The sequence below is a fragment of the Folsomia candida genome, unplaced genomic scaffold (genome assembly GCF_002217175.1).
Source record: "Folsomia candida strain VU population unplaced genomic scaffold, ASM221717v1 Fcan01_Sc017, whole genome shotgun sequence".
NCBI lineage: Eukaryota > Metazoa > Arthropoda > Collembola > Entomobryomorpha > Isotomidae > Folsomia > Folsomia candida.
The window spans coordinates 1586098-1607636 of NW_019091209.1; the positions used below are offsets into that span (position 1 = coordinate 1586098).

The 21539-nt window shown below is 39.6% G+C and overlaps 1 protein-coding gene across 1 annotated transcript; it reads right to left on the reverse strand.

Moving 5' to 3' along the window:
• Positions 1–60: 60 nt before the first annotated feature.
• On the reverse strand, positions 61–19834 carry LOC110856795. Its single transcript, XM_022105349.2, has 8 exons — positions 19193–19834; positions 11091–11267; positions 10994–11021; positions 7645–7881; positions 6553–6913; positions 6293–6469; positions 4617–4643; positions 61–4493 (listed from the first exon to the last, which is right to left on the reverse strand). Exons 1-8 carry the CDS (start codon positions 19461–19463, stop codon positions 3702–3704), a joined length of 2070 nt encoding a protein of 689 aa, XP_021961041.1. The 5' UTR covers positions 19464–19834; the 3' UTR covers positions 61–3701.
• Between the last annotated feature and the right edge of the window lie 1705 nt (positions 19835–21539).

Genomic DNA, 21539 nt, shown 5'->3' on the forward strand with positions numbered 1-21539 from the left:
TATGACGTGCGTCGTAAATATGCACAAGCACAATTAAATCAATAATTTACCATTCCCATCAAATTTCTCAAATCATGGTTATTTTTATTTCGATAATTAAGTAGTTAAATATTTATATTAAATGGCATTCAACTACGAATTTCTATCGGAAAAAATTGGACTACACGGTAAAAATACTGACAAATTATCAAATGACAACTTAAACAAAAAAGTTGTGTTGCATTCATTTTTCGTAAATAAATAAATAAAACCAATCCGTTTCTAATTTAGTTTTCATTTCATTTTCAATGTCATCCATACATTTAAATAAATACTAAAATTCGTCAGTCTAAACTATTCTATAACCACAACCATAAATAAAAGTAACAACAATGATGATGATGATGATAAATTAATAGTTGTGTGTGTACACGGTAGTAAAGTCTATAACTTAAATATGGCCAATAACAATTATTCATTTTTTCTACACGGTACTTACACAAGCAACACTTATCAATAAAATGTTTATAGTTATCATTTTGGTACAAGGTATGTACGATCATTTCCGGCGTGATAAATAAATTTCAAGGCGTTGGTTTAGTGGGTGGGTGGGTAGCAAAAAAAAGTAGTAAAACTTTAATTCGTCATAAATTTCGTTTACTTTTACTAATCGATAACCATCCACCTTGAAATAGTTTTGTCTATTAAGTCAATTAAGTCACTAAATGTCGCTAAAAAAACCCGAATAAGTAAAAACCATGTAAATAAAAAACGAGACGTAAATACTTAATAATCTCATTAACCTACAAAATTCGTATTGCGTTCCTCCGGTAAAAAATTTACCAAAGAACATTAAAATTTTTTGGTAACAATGTTCTCTAACGTTTTTGTCGTCGTCGGGCGGAATAATTTGGTGGAAGGATGTGTTATTTATTGTTATTGTGTTCATTTTAATTTTAAATATTTTTTAAAGTAATGTCAATGCCGACGAAGGATGGGCGGAATATTTAGTGTAACCCTTTGTCACGAATATTTATTTACGACTTGAACTTCTTCCGGAATGAAATTAAATATAAAGCACCATTTAAATTAATCGTTGCGAATTTGCTGAATTGAATTTGGTCATGAATCTTAAAGGTCAAATTTCTTAATGGTTCCCTCTCTTCTCCATTTTTTTACTACCTGCGAGGTCACTGACCTTTCGTCGGGCTGGACGAGGATGTGTTTTGCAGGAGAAATCATTGGCCGCGGAAGTGGGGGGACATTATTAAAAAAAATAGTTTTACGGAATTGGAGGAACATTGACAAGACATGATTTTGCCGAATTTCTCCGGGGACAATGTCCCCCTGTTCCCCCGCCTCCTTCCGCGGCCAATGGACTGCGAATAATAATAATCGTAATTGGATTCGCTCATCAGATTTGGGATGATATAATCTATCTCAACTTGGATCAGGTGTGCAAAAGTGAGTACGAATAAAGCAGGCTAATTTCAAAAACGACAATAAAATTCTCTGCTCTTGCCGAGAATAGATTTCCTCTCTCTCTTAATTAACAAGACTGCTTTCTCATGGATGACCAAATTTATGAGAGAGTTGTAATAAAACACTTAAAAAAACTGTGGTCTGGTCGGGTAAATGGCTGGCAGGATATAATTTTCATGGTCTAAACCTTGATTTTTTCCCCCATGTTTATCTATTTTTAATTGGGAATTTTAGACAGATTTAGGCCAAGTATTGTTTGAGGGAAAAAGTTATAATTTTCTGAGGTAGATTTTGTTTTGCATTGAATTTGGATTTTTTACGACGACGACGACGATCCCCGCTGTTAAAAAAGTGTGACCAGGAAGCGTATCAATTATTATTATTTATTTTTATTCCTCCATCCGTCCGTCCATGCACCGTTCAGTTCAGTCGCGTTATTTCAAGAATGACCAGACCAACACGAATTGCAGTGAAATGAAATGCATTGCATTCAGGAATGGAAAGAATGCCAAAAAAGTTGTTGTTGTTGGGTTAAAGAAATATTTAATAATAATGAATTCCTTTTTTTACTCGTGCTTTTTTTGAGGACGGAAAAGTTAAAAAAAAAAGTTTTTCTTTGTAGGGGATTTTCCCACACGCCACACCACACCACGCGGCATTCATACCCATTGACATATTATTATGTAGAAATAAATAAATAATAGTAAAATTGACACATAACAAACAAACAACACATGTAGATAACTTTACAATTCCGGTTGAAAAAAAAACCTGTAAAGATCCAAATCCAATGATACATAAATCCAAGATTACGCGTTCGCAGTGTATCATATTTTTTGAAAAGATTGCAATTTTTTGCAATACTACTTTGTGAATGATTTGTAACCAAAATTTTGCGAATTTTGTCGTGAATACCCCCATTTATTTATTCGGGAGGATTTAATTAGTCCGACATTCCTGCTATTGACGAGATAATAATGAATAATCCATGCGTGCATGTGCGTGGGTTGGATTTAGAATTAGATTTAGGATTGGAATTTGGATCAAATAAGGTCTTTTTGTTCTCATTTAACGACATCCACGTCCACGTTACGTCCACGTCCACGTCCTCATTATGTCGGATTCGTGTTAATTCTCCTACTTCTTACTTACGTAATAAATACATTCCTCTTACAAGATCAAAGTGAGATGATGAGTTAACTAACTAAATAGTACCTACCAGTTCCAATAATACCAAAAGATAACCCGAAAAAAGAGAGAGATGAAATTTAAATATTTACAAGTATGTAAACCCAGCACCTAAATAAATAAATAAATAAATAACTATTTCCCTCTCCGAGATAGTTGCCCCTTGGATGAATTTTTTTTTCTTTCCTAAAAACAACCGACCCACCGGTTCCCTATTGTTTCACGGTTAAGGATCCCGCAGATAAAAAAAATCTACAGTAAAAAAAATACACATGCAAATGGAGTAACGAAACTCGACAACCTGCATGAAAGTTAAGCAACCCCGGAAGGTTCCTACATACTTTTGTAAAGCTTTTCCTTCTGCAAGGTCACTGCACACAATAAATAAATACATTTGTATCCCACTCGTTTCGAAATCGACCGATGTGCGAACCCCCAAATTAAAAATAAAAAAAGTCAACTTAACCACACGGAAAAAACGGGTGTAAGGTAAAGTAAAACTTTTTTTTACACCTGCTCAAAGAAGAAGATCCTCGTTTGTTCGCTTCACAGACAATTGGTGTTAAATTCATTAGTAGCTTTTTTTACCTGTACGTAAGTCACCTCTTCATGACGAGGAGGAAGAAGACGATGAGACGAGTGGGTTTGTGAATGGAAGTTGCAAAAAAAAACTTGTGCAGGTTCTTGTCAACTAGACGTGATGATGTTTAGTGATCATTTGCATATATTTTTTTTACGTATGTATGTATCTCTCTCTATTTTTAGGGAAAAATTCATCCAAAAAGCACTCTCTAAAAAAATCTCTTTTGTCCGTCAGGAAAATAATGTATGAGTGTCATCCTAAAAGTAAATATAAAGAGTAGAAAAAACGGTAATAAATAAATAAATAACCCAAAATATCGTCTAGTCCGTAGTGTTTAGTAAAGTTGTACATGAAATGTTGTCTATTTTCTAAATATTTATTGTCTCATGTGTCGTCTCGTTCTATTGCAACTTGCTCCTCTGCTGAATTTTGTCTCAATTTTCCCCTAATTTTAGACTCACTCACCTCTTTACGACAGTCTTGGGAGGTACTTCCGCCCCGTGGTGAAGTCCCCTTGATGATGCAGATGCAGGGAGGGAGGGCTCGTCGTGGCGTAGAAGTAGTGCGGACTAGGGGGCGAGACGGGGGGGAGGGGGGACGACTCGGGAAAAGGGACTTTCTTATTCAAGGCCTGCTTCCTCCTCCAGAGGAACAACCACGCAAAGATAATCCCGACTTGGAGCACGACCAGGAACGCGCAACAGATCAGGAACCCCATGAAATTTAGGCACTGCCCAGACACCGAACGGGACGAAGTGACCTCCCAATCGTCATCGGCCACAGTGTCGTCATACTCGTCGAGAGTGTTATTTTCTTGGAATTTGAATCTATCAGCGATCCGGATACTGTTGATGACCAAGACATTCTCAACCTGCTGGGTGTCATTTGAACCTCCCACACTGCGACGCCTCCTCCGTCCGTACGATTGCGCCTGGAACGACCCCCCAGTCGAGGGATCTGCAGCCAGAGAACAGTCGACCGGCTGACACGTGGGGAGACAAGGGGTCACCAGCGCTTGGAATTGGACCACTTCACTCGTCGGGAATTTAAACGCTTCGAAAAAGGCTTGCAAGATTTTCCCGTGGTTGTGCACGTGCGTCACGGGGCCCATGATGGAGGGGTCGGTGGGACACCCGCGGGAGTCGATAAGCACAATTTCCGCACCGTCAGAACCATCCATGGCGATCAGTTCGCGGACAAAGATTTCGTAGGGAGAGGACACCTCGGCGATCTCGAAGCGGAGGGAGAGCGGGTCTCCAACCTAGATTTTTAGGGCGAAATGTGAAAAAGACGAGACCAAGACCACAGCCATGCACACCACGCCACGAGACTTTGTTTACAATTATGTGTGTGAATGTACCAGTAGTGGTACGGATTTGCTAACCTGTGCCGTAGAAATGTCGGCCCCGACCTGCAAGTAAAAAGAGAGGTCAATGACACCTGCATAAATTTTACATTTTCCTGCATCCACTCCCACCCATTACTCGTACTCATTTCAAAACAAACCCTTTCTGAACAGCACTCTCGCTCTTATTCTTAAAATGGCACTCCCACCCACTGGTTACACCCACAGGGGTGATTTCCTTGCAGAAATGAAGAACAATATTCTTCTAGCCATCTTTGAAGAGGCAAGTGATACCCGCACACCCCACAAAAAAACGAGTAATTCGGTTATCCAGGAGTACAAATCAACGGTAAGTTGAGACGGAGTTTTCATTGATTTTGACTTACATATTCAATTAATTATTTATTAGGTGGAATACTATGATAAAATGGAAGGTCCACTATTTGAGCCAATTTCCATCCAAAATGCCATCCTCAAACAAGAACTTTCTGCGGATGTGAAGACGTTTTTGAGTGAGGAGTGGAAAAAATTGAATGAGAAGGGTCAACATCAATGCCCATTTGTAAAGGATGAAATAAGATGCAGCCAAACTTTCTCCAATCCAAGTCAGATGCTGAAACATTACCAAAATCTTCATACTAGTACTACACAATTCCAATGTAAGGTGTGCAATGCTAATTTCTACGAGCGAGCCGCTGCCAATGATCATGTCATGGTTAAGCATATGTGTAAGTCTTAAATATATAAATCATCAACAATAAATAATAAAATGATGCTAATTTTTTTCCAGTTTTAAAACCCTACCAATGTAAAGAGTGTGACGAGTCATTTAGTGTAAAAAGAAGTTTACTTCACCATCAAGCAACGGTCCACCTTGTCCCACCCAAAGGCTCCATCATCTACACCGAGAATAAAAGTAACAAGAAACTGGCGTGGTTTGTGTTTTCTAGAGAAAAGAGTGAAGGTCAGTCCAATAAGTTAAAATGTATAAATGTTTTATACATTAGATTAATATGCAGGTGGTGCTCTCAAGACTCAAATATATATGATAATTTGGTTTGACAAAGTGACTCGAAAAGTCATGGGCATCTCGTTCGAGTACACATCTCTTAAAGATGTCAAAATAGCAGCAGAAAAGCTCAGAAAAAAGAACATCCGTGCTGCTGAAATACTTGCCGAAGGGATAACAGCTAACTCCTATGGTTGCAGTTATGTGGACGAAATAAACAATGGATGGGATTTCGACCCAAATGATGCAGTCCCAATGGAAATGTATGGTGACGATGGTCACTAAACTTGTGACCAACGCTGTTGGTCACGACAAAACCAGACGCTCATTAGTATTTTTAGCAGATTGTGAAGGGCACTTTTTTGGAGCAATCAAAAAGATGTTGCCTAAAATGCCAGAAGATAATCAAACTTTCTTCAGCAATCGGGAATGGGAATTTGAGAAGAAGTATGGGTTGGAAGCCAAATCTGAAGATGAAGCCATGCCCCCTCCAGAGAAAGTCCAGAGAGTCGTTTAATTAGTATCATTATTAAATTGTTACATTTTTTGTGAGCAGCTTTTCTTAACTTAAAACTAATTCTTAAATATTCTATTCTTTATAAATTTTCTTTCATCCGGAACATACCAAATATGTAAAATGTAGTCTTTGTGATCTCTTGTTATAGTAATATAATACGTGAAAATAAATTAAATTGTATTAACTTACACGGTCTGTAATTCTCATGCTGACATTTGGACTTGGCACGACGGCCGACTCACTCGCCATGGATTGAATTTGTCCCGTAACTTGCAACTCGATTCCATGAGCGACACTCCTGTTCTCCAAGTGGAACGAGCAGCGGAGTGCGAACCCCATGTCGGCACTTGTCATGATTTGGTCATGCTGCAAAAAATGAGGAGATTGTTGTGTAAATACGGGGATTACATAATTTGCAAAATTTTGCGCAAAATTGAGTCATTACGTACATGTTGGAGGACTAAATCGGTCGCGAATCGGCCGGGTTCTTCCTGTTTAATCCCGCACCCGGGATCGGAGTAGTCCATCACCATTTCGAAGGTCATGGCCTGTTTGACATCCAGAACGCAGGAGTTGGGTCGATGTCTCGCGTACACTTTTCCGTTGAAGATTTTGTTCGTGGAGAGGCGGGCGATCAGGTGGTTGGCTTGACAGTCGAGGGTGACGTTGTAGCAGGAGCCGCGTTCGTACGAGACGCTCCCGTTCATGACGAGGTAGGGCTCTTCGACCTGGGACACGGTGACGGTGGAGTGGTGGCTGAGACGGCAGACGCCTTCGAAGTCGAAGGTGTGGCAGCGGAAGGGGGCATCGCTGTATAAGGGATGGAATGGATGAGATGATGAGTGAGGAAAATGAGATAAAAGTTGTGTACGTAAAGTAGCAAATTGAGTCAATGAGACGTAATTTTCAAGTAATGCTGCTTAATACTTCTTTTTCCATGTAGTTTAAATTTCATGTACTTAAAATTTAAGTCAGTTAATTAATCGCAAAACATGTCGAAGAGGAATAACTCTAGGAACAGGGAAACTAAATTTGAGAATTTTTTCGTGGTAGACAAGTCTGAGAAAGAAAACACGGTCATATATTGTTCAACACTCGGTCAAAGTTGAAGTACAGGCTCCTTCGCCGACAACGACTAATTTTGAAGCATGGGGACAACATAAAAAAATTTGTTCTACCAAATTTCGAAAAAAATATATTTCCAGAACGAGTTTATGGAACTTCTTTTACATGTGTAATGATGAGATTCTTTTTTCTCTCGAGTCTCAGATTATCGCCTTGTTATCAAATTAACTTTTAGAGTTTGTCATGCATGTAAATGGAAATTCTAAATTTGCATCCCTGTTATTCTTCGTAATTTCAGTTATAAATGTAAATTTGTTGATTTTCAATGATCAAGGTGTTCATCCTAATATTCATTAAACTTGGCAAAACCATAATGCCTCATTCGAGAAGATATGTATGTTTTACTCAAATTTTTAAAAACTCATACCATTTTCATATCGATAAGTTTTCTCAAAACCAGAAATTCCATTACTCACCTACAAAGTTGGCGACACTCCTCGACCGAGGCGACCCCTTCGTGCAAAGAATCCACCGTTTTGAGCAGCTTGTTCTCAATCCTTTTAAACTCGCACATTTTACTCGGCTCGTCGACACATTGGCTCTCCATGTACTCCACATTGGCCAGAGGGGCGAAACGGCCCGCGTTGTCTAAGCTGTACCGGTCCAAGTCACTCATGACGCATTCCGACTTCACCACATCCCACCAAGCCGACCTGTCAAAAGGTGGAGGAAAAAATGAAATAAAATTCCCGTGTCAAAATCTGGTTCGATAATAAAGAAAAAATTAATTTAATGTGTCATCTCGTCATCATGCATCGTCAGGAGGAAGTGAGGAGAAGTATGTGGTGAGGTGTCCACCCATTACTTGATGACTGACATGCCTCCCTCCGTATGAATGACGGAATGAATGCAGATCGCGGAAAAGATCTCCTCCTCCGTCTGATCCATCAAACCGTTTTGCAGATAAGCTCAAGAAGAAAAGTGGATCTCGACCAGGCAGACCAGACCCAGTGGCCGCGGAACAGGACAGAGGGACAATGTCCTAAACGGTTGTTCGATGTCGGCATCATCTCCCCATCTTATGTAAACCCGTCCCTCCCCTCCATCCTACAATGCTAATGTCCCCACAGGTTCCGCGGTCACTGAGTGCATGCAATTTTAAAGGGATGACCATTGACCGCGGGGACAAAGGGACATTGTCCCCACAGTTATTCAATGTCCGCATCATCTCCCCATCTTATACAAACCCGTCGCTCCCCCTATCCTATAATGTTAACGTCCCCCCATGTCCCCCCCCCCACCTTCCGCCGCCACTGACTGACCAGACCAACGTCAACCCACCAAACTGTCTCTCTCCCTCTCACACATTTAACCGTGTCGGATCCATTTATAATTATTATTTATAAAGAACAACACCTTCTTCTCGATCTTATTCTGCCATGCCGCGATAAGAGATTCATCTCATCCATTCAGACACATGCACGATAATTTTTTCCCCTTTGAGACACGATGAATATTAATAATTGCGGGCATCAGGTCTGTCACTCCAACCTGTCGGGGATGCATTTAGATGTGGAAATCTCGCCTAAAATCTCTCTCAGAGATCCCGATTCAATGGGAGATGACGACGGACGTACCTAAGTCAATGCATAGCACACATATTTCGTGTGACCGTGGTGGTGGTGGTGCTCAATCCAATTGAGAGTGCCGTTACACGAATTGATGAGAGTTTTCAAAGTGCGGATGGACATGGCATCATCATCATCAGAAAAGTTTGGATGGATGGATGGACAGGACATGCAGAGAGACCTCACCTAAATAGGTTGCCTAAAGGCGATTACTTTGTACTTATTGCATTACACGGTGGATTGGATGAGATGAGAGAGATGGCTAAAAAACCCACGTATTTGATTTACACGTTGTACATAAAATACCATGCCGGATAAACAAGTCATACACATCTTCTTATGCCTGCTGCCCTTTATATCCTGCAGTTTTTGAACTGCATTGGATGACCGATCCAAAATAAACTTGACCATTGCAATATAATGAAGATACATACACAACTAACCTAAAAAAAGAAGGATGAGATGGACAACTATCTACTTCACACGCTGGTGGTGCATCCCATCATCAATGAAATGAGTCAAGTGAAGTGAGTGAATCAATGAACAGACAATCCAAAAAATGAGACGAGATTTATTTGCGAAGGATGACAAAGTTTGCAAATTACGGTCGTCCCAATAATATGACTTTTAGCGAGGTGCGTGCAATTTTAAATTAGCAATAGATGGACATTGTATGGTCTATTTTTTCCCCTTCTCCCCCCGGCCGGCACCCAACCTGGCTCGCTCACTCACCCAACCCAATTTAATTCTGGGAATAAGAGGCTAAAATGTAACCCAGGCCGGGTTACGTTACATTGCATTGAATTTGCTGGCTGGCTGACTTGTTGCGAGAAGGTGATGTTTAAAAAACCTGCTTTTTCTAATTTGTTGACTGACTTTGGTTAAGTTACTATTCAAAATTTTGTGGGATAGCATTTATGTACGTGAGTAAATCTCGTATGTGTGCAGTTTTGTTGGTTATAGGGCATGAGGTGAGTCTTCTCCGATACGTACACCGTCATCTTCCTCATCTTCGTCTTCTTCTTCACCTTGACTGAATTATAATATATGCAGAAACATTTTGCGGTACTTTCTTTCTTTGGGTGGACTCGACAATCAACAATTGCAGCCCAACCTTAAGAACATAGATTCGCTACCTAAAACGTATCCACAGCCAACCAGCTCCACATTCCTTGACCAACCAACAAAGTTTAAATTTGCATTTGCATTTCTCCCCTCTTTACAATCTTTTTTCTTCTCTTTTCTTTATGTACATTGTGGTCTGGTAAGTAAGCTTCTAATAATTGTGAACCGGCGTCGTCGTCGTCATCGTCGTCATCCATTGATTATCTGAACGACCGAGTTGGCAGAGATGCAGGCAGGAGATGACCTCGCTTTTGACACATGCATTGACAACAACAATAAGTTGATGCCGATGACTCGCAACAATTATCACCTCGGTTCTCGAATTAGTTATCGATTACACATCTCGATGCATAGGCGGGCGGGACGAGCTGATGAAGGTGATAATATGCAATGATTGTGCAATTTTATTAAACTTTTATTGTGTAGGGTCATTCAGCGGTGTGAAGATGATGAGATGACGAAGGTGATAAATCGTGTGGAGGTGAGGAGGATGATGATAAATGACACTTGGTGAGGGGGATGATGATGATTTGGACTATATTTCCTTCCGAGAAATGGAATCGAATGAGATGCCATAGACACATCCACCTCGGCGCATTTAGGTATGAAAGGAGTACTACTTAATGTAAGGCTCATGGCAAAAATCAGCACATTTTTAATCATTTTTCGGGTCTGGGAATGTATTTTAAAATTCTGAAAGTCAAATTTGTAGAGCAGGGAGTTGCCAATTTTTTGAAAATATGCACTCCAGATTTTGACACTTTTTGAAGGAGGAGATCTCAAGTTTAGGAAGCCTTCAGAAATATTGGAACTCGTCGAAACTGGCTTAAAAAACTCGATGCCATTCCATCAATCAACTCTCTGAGGACAAATTTGAATTTCCAGAATTTTAAAATAAATTCCCAGAGGGGAGAAATTATTAAAAATGTGGAAATTTTGACGATAAGTCATCCAGTCCTACGTAAACACGAATATTGCCAATTTTCGAATCCGACGTACACATTTTTCGCATAAAACTATTACGCAACTTTCCACAAATCTATAACCTTAAACTTCAATCATATCTACTCACCGGCATGGGAACGTCCTTTCCTGAATACCTGCAAAAATTCCATGATACCTCTAAATAAGTATTTTCCCCTTAAAAAACCATCCAAATAATAACTCACAAGCATCCATGCAAGCCATCCTTGACGGAAGTTGCATCTGTTTCTTGACCCCATTCCGGATATAGTAGCCCCTCACCAGCTCAAACCCCCACGCTCGGGTGCAACTCCGCGCCGACGGGATGCACTGCTTTTGAGCGTACATGGTAAAAACTGGAAACTGCGACTTGATCAAGGTGTCTGCAACCAAAAAACAATAAATCTCAACTTTTGCACAATGTATACGTACGTAATGATAAATATGGTTCTTCCACTTCTTCCGCAGAGTCATTAACCGAACCCGTAATTCCTCTAATTGTTACGTGCCTCCTCTGACGACTATCGAAGTCCGAAAGGTTTATTGTTTACGAAAACAAATGAGGCATTGTTCCTGGCATGGGGTGAGTGAGACTCGGAGTGACTGATGGGCGAGACGATGGACATACGGGATGATGAAATGGGGAATTTGAGACAGTCTCATCTCATCTCAATAAATATGTATGAATTTCATTTCATTTCATCTCATCTCATCCAAAAAAAAGAAGATAAGATAAGTTATGCTCTTTTTCTTTTCCTTCCTCACTTAAAAATTAATAATAATAATAATAAATACGAGTTTAATCTTGACGAGTACAATGCCACCCATTCATTCAAATTCGTTGGTGGGTTCGTTGCGTAATGAAATAATTTTTATTATTATTCGTGATGTATCGTTCGGTGGGTGAAATGAAATGCGGAATGAAATTATTCTGCTGCTGCTGGGAATAAGACGACAAAAAATAAGTCATCAACTATTTGATTGAAATGATTCTCAAAATCCAGTTCGGGCAGTTAATAAGTACGAAGAAGAGGTGGTTAGTTAGTTAGTTAGTTATTCGGCATGCATAATAATCTGAGTGTCATTGTACATTTATTGCGGGCAGGCTGGATGTGATGTAACTGTAAGTACAGGTATTTCTATTTATTATTGATTTTTAAAAAGTTGAGGAGGGACAAGTTTCGCAAGGTCTTTTTCTTCTTATGCACTCTTGACCTGAAAAATGGTTTTCTGCTAGTTCCGACTAAAAGACAGTGGCCGCGGACAATGTCCCCACGGTCGGCATCATCTAATATAAACCCGGGCCTAAGTACAATGTTAATTATGTCCCCACCCCTTCCGCGGTCACTGTTGAGCCGACCCGACAAAAAATAATAATAATAATTTTAATTTACTGATGTGATATGATGATATCCGAACACCAATTTTTTCCCATCTTCTAAATATACCCCCATAAATACCAATATTTATCAAGACCGATAAGAAAAAAACTGTACGTATGTACGTACGTCCTTCTTTTTCAAGTGATGATTACACACTTTACTCCCAAAAAAACCGTAATCTTCTTTTCTCAGCCAATATTTATTCGACCGAACCAAGTGAAATAAATCATTTCAATAAGTAATTCAAATCTCGTCCAAAAATGGACATGAGAGATTACTTTCGTCAAGAATAAGGAAGTCGGCTTAGTCGGCAATTTATTTATCTTGGTTGATTTCATTTCATCATAATAATTAACTAACACTGAAAAGAGGAGTAAATCATTCATCGCACCCCGTATTTAATTGTTTGGAAAGAAATTTTTAAAAAAAAATTGGGGAGTGTAGCACATATCATTATTTTTTTGAACATGTCCTCCGGGTGTGGATACCCTGATTTGCTTACCTATAAATAGATAAACTAGTAATTTATTTGTGACGAGGATTGATGAAAGGTAAAATTAGCCTCGTCGTCGTCTCTACTTCTTATCAGGGCAGTTACTTAACTTAACTAAACCAACGAAATTTCAATGGTTGGTGGTTTGAAAACGAGGATGGTTTTTATTTTATTTTATTTTATTTTATTCCATTTTATTTATTTATGTAAAACCATTCCAAATGTTGGTTGGTGTCTAGTTTATGTAGTTCTCTTTTTTTTTGGCACAGAAAATAGTGCCTGAGACCACGGTGTGATGTGATTCTGATTCATTGTGAATTGTTGATTGTGGGAATTAATTATTGTAGACTCAGCGGTATTTCGTTCCTTGTGAAGAAGAAAACCATTCATGGTAGGAGAAGAAGTGAGTTAAGTAAGTGAGTTAGTGAGTGAGTGAGTGAGTAAGCTTGCATAGAAAATGGTAATCATCATCCTGCCCTCGTCTAAATGTGACCAATGTTGGGAGACGACTTTTAAAAAGAAATTTTCACAACAATAGTTTTACCCCATTAGAGAGAAGAGAAGAGGAGAAGAAGCGTTCCCATTGAGGAAGCAATGGCAGAAGAAGAAGAAGCTTTTCGTGGGAGTAAGGACAGGCGCCGTGAAAAAATTGGGGGGATGAGGGGGATAAAAAATTTCGGAAATTTATCCTAACCTCTCCGACTCGTATTTGCATGTCTTAAAGGTTTTTAAGGACGCACAGTTTATGAATAAGCAGGGACAATTATATTTAGGGCATTCATTACAGTAAAATAATTTTTTAAAAAATTGCCAATGTCCAATTTTGCAAATTGATGTTCAAGCCAAATTTTTTGCGAACTTGCGAACTTTTTTTTGCTAACGATGCGAACTCGTAATGAATACCCCCATTGTTGTAAGGCAGGAAGGGGACGAGTTCAATTAAAACATACATCTTTCTGTATGTACAGTATTGTCCCCGATGTCCCCCCACCTTTTTTCGCAGCCCCTGCTGCTTTATGCTGCTCACTCACTACATTTAAAAAGATGCCATGCATACATACATACAAGGAAACTCCTGCCATTCGTAAAGTGCCGTGAAGAAAAAAAGAATAAAGAGTAAATACAATTTACTCAGATTTGCCCAAAGAATAGCACAACTTTTACCCAAACTGTTTTCCCAACATGGTTTTCTTATGCATGCACACGTTCCACATAGACATCTCCTGATTTCAGAGAGATTCGCAAAAGTCTCAGCTTGCACGTTACGTTCAACGTTATGTTTGCTTGCAAATGTGTAATGTGATCAAAGAAATCTCTCAGAAGAAGAAGTGTAAGTGGTAAAAAAACACAGAGCTCTTCTTCTCTCTGACAAGTTCAACATTGACAGAGGAAAACCCGGATGCGCAAATAATACCTTCCTCCTCGCCTAATTCATAATAATGCAATAATGTCTGTGTGTTATGTGTATGTGTAACCATTACGTCTCATTTTATCATCTCCCGTGTGGTCTGCACAATAAAGAGACGCACACCAAACAATGTAACCAACTAGCCCGGCTTCAGATCAACGACGCTCCTCTCGGCGTTGTTGTTGGTCCTCATAGATAAATTATGACGTGGGGAAGAAAAATCTTGTATAAATAATTACCCGTAGGATGTATTGCAGTGGTCAGTGGCCGTGGAAGGGTGGGGACAGAGGGACAATACGGTTGTTCGATGTCGGCATCATCTGCCCATCTTATGTAAGTAAACCCGTCCCTCCCCCATCTATCCTAATGTCCCCAGATGTCCCCACAGCTTCCGCGTGCACTAAGGATGCATATGTAAAGGGAGGCTTCACAGTGACCGCGGAAGAGACAGAGGGACAATGTCCCCACACTTATTCGATATCGGCATCATCTGCCCATCTTATATAAACCCATCCCTCCCCCCTTATCCTACCAGGTTAATGTCCCCCACACACCTTCCGCGGCCACTGGTGTTGGTGGTGGTGGGATCGATTACGACGATTTACGAAATTCTGTGGACATGATGTGTGTGAGATTCTAGTTGGTTGGTTGTGTCTCACTCTTCCCATGGAAGTGACCTCGCCGACCTACTTGTCTCAGTCGTGGTGGTTTTTGGTGGTTCCTCGGTGTGTGTGCCGTATCGTAAATGAATTCCGATGGTCACTCTGTTTTAGCGGAGGAGATGAGATGAGTTGGTTGGTTGAGCTATTTTCCTCATTTGAATATCTATCTATCTACTCGGTGTGGTATGGTATAGTTTTGGTGGGTTGATTTTTAAGTGGGTAAAAAAATAGGAGAATGTTTTTTTTTCTTTCCTACAATAATTTAGATTTGGTTTGGTTGTTCTTGACCATATTTGGGTTATCTTAATTTGTCTAATGCTTTAATTTAGGGGATACCACTACGGCTACGGCGTGCATAATTTGTGTCGCAAAGTATGCAAAGTGTCATTTCTACCTGTCTGGCGTTTTATTCGTGGAGTGGAGGTAACTAACTGTTTCGAGGGTAATGGTCGCGACATAATTTGGTTAAGTATGATTTAACCCGTGTCGGGGTCGAGCGTGGGTAGAAGGGTAGAATAGAAAAATTAAGAAAAAAATGGCAAAAGGTTAAAAAGTTACGAGATAAAGAGATGATGGACAGATATTTAGTGTTTTTGTCAGTAGAAGAGTTGTAATTGTGTCTGTTAAGAAGAAATTTATGGCCTATTTGAACGGCTAATGTCCAGGCCATTTATGCCAAAAAATACCCAAAATGCACATCCCTGTTATGCAGAACTCTACTCGTTTTGTCATTAGAGTTGTACTTATTCCCGTTCAGAAGGCATTTATGCAAATAGGTTTTATGGTAAATTTAAATGACCATTTATAAAACAATGTCCAGGCCATTTATGCCCAAAATGCCCACAATCTCCATCCTCCCCATGTATGTACAAGTTTACACGTCACACGAACCAACAATAATTAAGTATTAGACATGATTATTAATATGTACCGTCTCCAAAATTAGAATACCGACCCGTTACACTTTTTTTTGCCCACTCCTAAAAAAACCGTCTCGTCTCATAACTCAATCTCAGTTTAGGAATGGACCGGAAAATTAACAAAAGATGAGATTTCTTCTTCCTCATCCCTATGCATTTCGTCAAGAATTGGATTTTTATACATTAATAAAAACTATGGGCTTCCTTTCCTTCCTATGCAAACAATCCTCGGGTCGAGCACCTTTTCCTCCTCGTCGTCGTCATCCAAATGACGCCGAGACATGGTCATAAGTATTTATTTAATAACGAGTATAATAATTTTCATCCAGCGTGAACAACCCATCCCGACAGCGGCACGACAATGGGTCATTTTACTATACGAAGTCCTGTTTTCTTTCATTTCATGTTTGCAAACAATGAAATGAAGAAATGTGCACTTTTTTTAGGCCTCCACTCCACCACCTCAAATTTCGAATTAAGACGAGTGGATACTTAAACAATGAGAAATTCACAGGAAGGAAAAGTCGCTGGTGGTGTTTTTTGGATGGATGGATGGAAAAAATCACAATGCAATGCTTTCTTTCACGCACGCACTGCTTCTTCTTCTTCTTCTTCATTACTCGTGAGGCTATCTTCATTTTCATCTCCAAAAATTGAGATTACTTTTCTGCCCAGACTTAATAAAATAATGAGGAAAAGAGTCGTTAAAATGAAATCATGACCAGAAAGCAGCGAAAGAAAGCGGGAGTGAAGAACAGTGGCCGCGGAAGCTGTGGGGACATTAACTAGGGGAGGGACGGGTTTGTATAAGATGGGGAGATGATGAACAACCGTGGGGACATTATTGTCCCCTCTGTCCCTTCCGCGGCCAAGTCAAATAAAAATGATACATTTCTTTTTTGTGCAAATCTGCCCTGAAATTTATGTAGTTTCGAGATGAAAAGTTACAAAGTGCGGGTCATCATCTTCACATAATCGTCATCATCAACGGAGCAAAACCAAACATACCTCGTTTAACGAGAGGGAGCACAATTCATGTCATGTTGACACATTCCCTCTCACATGCAAAATAGCGATTATTAGCAACAATGACATCTTTTGTTTGAAATTTACCCATAAGAAGAAGAAGAAGAAGGAAGGAAGGAAGTCGAAAAAAAACCGCATGCATGCAAAAAATTGGGATAAGTATGAATGGAAAATCAAGAGTCTGTATGCATGCATATTTTAAATGATAAGTGACTGAAGGACAGCCGACGACGTTTTTTCCTTTCTTAAATAATACCGACATATTGGTAAAAAATATAAATTCTGCTTATGCATATTTACTAAATAAATGATAAGCAATAATAATATCAAGAGTGCTTATGTATGCATTTATTGTCCGGCTGTCGGCAAAATTCCCACCGAGTGACGCCTCCACAATAAAACTGATGTCATGTAAAACTTTAAAATGCAAAGTATAAAGTGACCATTTTTTTCCGTGGTTTGGTTAGTTTGACCCCGGAATTTCTCACTTCCGACAAATTCAACTTGGCATTTTTTTTTTTGTAAAAAAAACATCAACTAAAATTCGTGAGTCAATAATTTGACTCAGGAATTGTTTACATTTATTTAAACTATAAACTAGCGGATCGTTACTAACAGGTAAAAAAATTGACCTCAAGGTTTAATAGAAAAAATTGCTCATTTTTGGCCAGTTTTAAGCAGAGAAACGTACACAGCCATTTTATTCCTCCACGTCCACGTCCACGATTCAATGAATAAACAATAAAATCCCGTTCAATTCTATGAATAAAGTAAAAGATTCGATTACGAGAGAAGAAAATACTCTTCGTTCTTCGTGTCTCTTTTAATCCTTGGCGAAAAATATGCAAACTTGTTCCTTGCTCACTTTATTCTGCACATCGAGAAGACCTACTTCCCATTCATACGGAGAGTGCCTCTTGCTTATTCTCGGAGGAGGATGATGCTTTGAATACAACGTGAAGAAGAATGAAAAAGTGATGGGCAAAGTTCAATAGGTATTCATTACCTTGGGTGCATCATCGTCATCGTGGCGATGCATGGCCTCAATAGGACGTGACGATAAGCATCATCGGGAAAGAAATGGCTCACACAGACCACCGATTATCTGTTTCCCATTTCCCAGGGATGCATTATATTCCCCCCATTTCGAAGTTCGTTCGTGGCCTAACGAGACACATGTGAGTGAGGACTCATTATTACGTGTGTCTGAATAAAATGGGTAAGTATTTTTTTTCTTTCTTGATAAGTAGGACACACATAAATAACTCGGTGATTTTTGCGTTTTCTGACAGAAATGGGTGGGTGAAATCTCCAGATTTGTCAAAATCTCCAGATTTGTCAAAATCTCAAAAAAAAGTGACAACAATTACTTTTCATGGCGTGGCGTGGCGTGGCGTCGCATATTTCATGCTCGTGTCGTATCATGTATCATGTTTCGTTTAATCTCCGTGTGTGTGTATAAAACAGTATCAATTTCATCTTATCGGCACAGAGTGCGCGTTGTTGTGTTGTGATAAGTGTGATGATGACGATGATGCTTCTGGCCCAGAATTAGAATTGACAATGGTTTTAGTTAGTTGCATGGATGGATTTGATTTGATTTGATACGTGCCCAAAAAAAGTTTTGTTGACGTCTCTTTGTTGATTTGGTGGCTATGATTGGTTTTTATTTATCTACGACGACACGATGATGCAGGTGGTGGTGGTACAAGTGAGTGATTCATCTCTCTCAAGAGAGGAGACCTCATTAAACCAGCAACATTCATTATTATGTATGCTTGTTAGTTAGTTAGTTAGTTAGCAACCTATTTCTGGATGGTGTGGTTGACAACAACGAAGGTGACGATAAACAAGTTTATGATGTTGCACCGGTAAATGGAAAATGTGTTTTTGAACTCTGACTGATGTAACGAGGTACGGATATAAATACATAATTCGCTCAAGTGCATATACATATTTACACAAGTAAATAATGTACGTACATCCATTAACAATCGGGAAATCTATTGTTTTTACATAACTACGTGGGATGTGATGCACTCTTTTCTTTCTTTCTTCTCATTAGGTAAAAATTCGCAATAAATTCGCAATAAGGTTTTCTCTCCCCAGATTTTTTTTCGGTGGTTGGTACTTCGTGGTGGAAATGAATAATGTTTTTCTCATGAGAATAATATAAAATAAATATGTACACAGAACAGCAGAATATTTTGCTATCTTCTTCACGACAAAAAAAGAAGAGGACCGACCGGAGACACAAACAGGAAAAGGAAAGGAAGAAGGCGTCCAACTTTTTTTTTGTGATTGTCATTCGAAGAAGAATATTTTGCTACTGGTTCGTAATATTTCATGCAATTTCCCATAATAATATGCACTCTGCGAAGAAGAAGATGCCGTAATATAAGTGTCCAACAACTTACCCGTCCTGTCTTTAACTTGGCTCTTAAACAAGACACAAAGTCCCGTCTCAAAATTGACAGCGAGACAAGATTGATTCGATTTGCAGGCCTCGATGCATTCGGCAAGCTGCAAAGTGCCGGCTCTCGTTTCAAGAATGTCCTGTGGAGAGGAGTACATCCAGCCGGTGACCAACTCAAACGTGGCGTCCTCCACGGGACAATTCGTCACGTCGTACTGGGCCACCACCCCCAGGACCACGTGGACCAACACAAACACTGCCCTGCTCCACATTATGTCCAGTTCACTAGTAATTTATTTTATTTCCTAAAGGGGGAGGAGGAGGGGGACACTTGAGACGATTTTTAATATGTCACTCGTCACACCACGATATTTATTAAGATATTTATCGTCCACTCCACACTTTTTGTTGAGACTCGGGAATTTGAGAATTGGAAACTTCCCGTCTTCTTGTCTTCTTGGGCCGAGATATGTCGGACGACTAAAAGGTCTCTCTGACAAACCAGGCAGTAAACTAACTAAGTAGTAAACTAACTATGCGGACATCATCATCCTCGAGATGTTTTCAGGGATCGGGAGGTTTTTTAAATGCCACTCAGTCCACGGCACATATATTCGCAACGTTACGTGATGTAATGGTCAGAGAGATGCAAATGACAGTAAAGTGAAGGTACACATACATAAGTAAAGTAGTAAGGTGTCGGTTGTGGGGTTGCAATAATGCCGTAATCCATCCTAACCTAACCTACGACGACGAAGAAGAAGAGGAAACAGGTACCCGTCGTCGTATGTATGTACATTTGCCAAGTATTCTGTATGTAGTACTACCCACTACTAACTACTGCATACCCACCAGGCCACATTCCCCGAGAAGAAGAAGAAGACAAGACACAAGTAAAACCAGTACTACACATTTGAACTTGGATATTTTACTCATCAGTGGAAAGAAATTGACTCCTTATAATTTCGCTAACTTATTTGAACCCATTTCACACACTTTTCCATCAGACGCGTGGCCGCGGAAGGTGTTCTAGGGACATTAACATTGTAGGGCCGGGTTTATATAAGATGGGGAGATGATGCCGACATCGTGGGGACACTGTCCTTCCGCGGTCACTGTATCAGACGGACGGTGTACCTACCTACACATAAATTGGGAAGATACGAATCCTCAGAAGTTTGCATGAAATTCGAATCAACGGATCTCACTCATTCATCTTTCACATCCTTCCAACAACATCCTTGACTGAAAAGATGAGTTATGGCTCGACCAGTGGTTTGATCTAGTTCTTCTGCAATCACGCAATTATTTAATTGCACTTAATCAATCAAGTTTTCTCATCTGGGGTTGAATTGGATTGCGATGTGGACGCATTTTGGCCCTGTATAACACAACCCTTGGAGGGGGAAGACGAGAAAAAAAGAATCAAATCGCATTCCATTTATCTTGGATAAACAATAGGACTAAATGTGCACACATTTATTTGGGTGTACGAACGAACGTACCCCTTGCGGCGATAATATAATAAATATTGCATTCAAGAAATGAAACAATCGCGGCTTGTTGAACTAAAACAATTTGACGGATGGATGGATGGATGCTTAGTTTGCTCAAGTAGGAAATTATTAGCGGATACTTGTTAAAAGGTGGGAGCGAATATTAATTGGGATTTTATTTAGCAGACGATTCATTCACTATTCGGCATCTCCATTTCATAAATTATTAGAGTGGTACGTTACGTAACGTAATTTAGAAGGGAGGTGGACCAGCGGATGCGATGAGATTTTTGGCAAATTAGTGGCAATAGATAGCAAATTTAATTGGTATGAAATTTGCGAAAGACGCGATCTCCGAATGGGCACGTTTGGCTGAGATATTTGCATCCGAAGAGGAGAAAACGCACCTTAAAGTCGACAAATTTTACACTTTCCAAATTTACTGCGCATTTTCTCCTCTTCGGATGCAGACATCTCTGCCAAACGTGCCCATTGGGAGATCGCGTCTTTCGCAAATTTCATCATAACCAAATTCGCCATCGATTCACACTAATTTCCCCAAAATTTCATCGCATCCGTTGGGAGACCTCCATTCCAACTCGAATAACGGGTACCGACGCACAGACAGACATTTGCACATCCACCCATTCACGGAATGACTGTGCAAAATTAATTACCATAATGCTCGATGTATGTATGTACCACTGGAGAAAACAAATATTTACGTACGCCCCAAAATTTTACACGGGAGACACGGAAGACACGCTAATAATAACTAGACGTGCCAATTCAATTTCGCAAAAATTTTACCACGCTACGCTACTAAATAAATCATGACAGCAAAAAAAAACG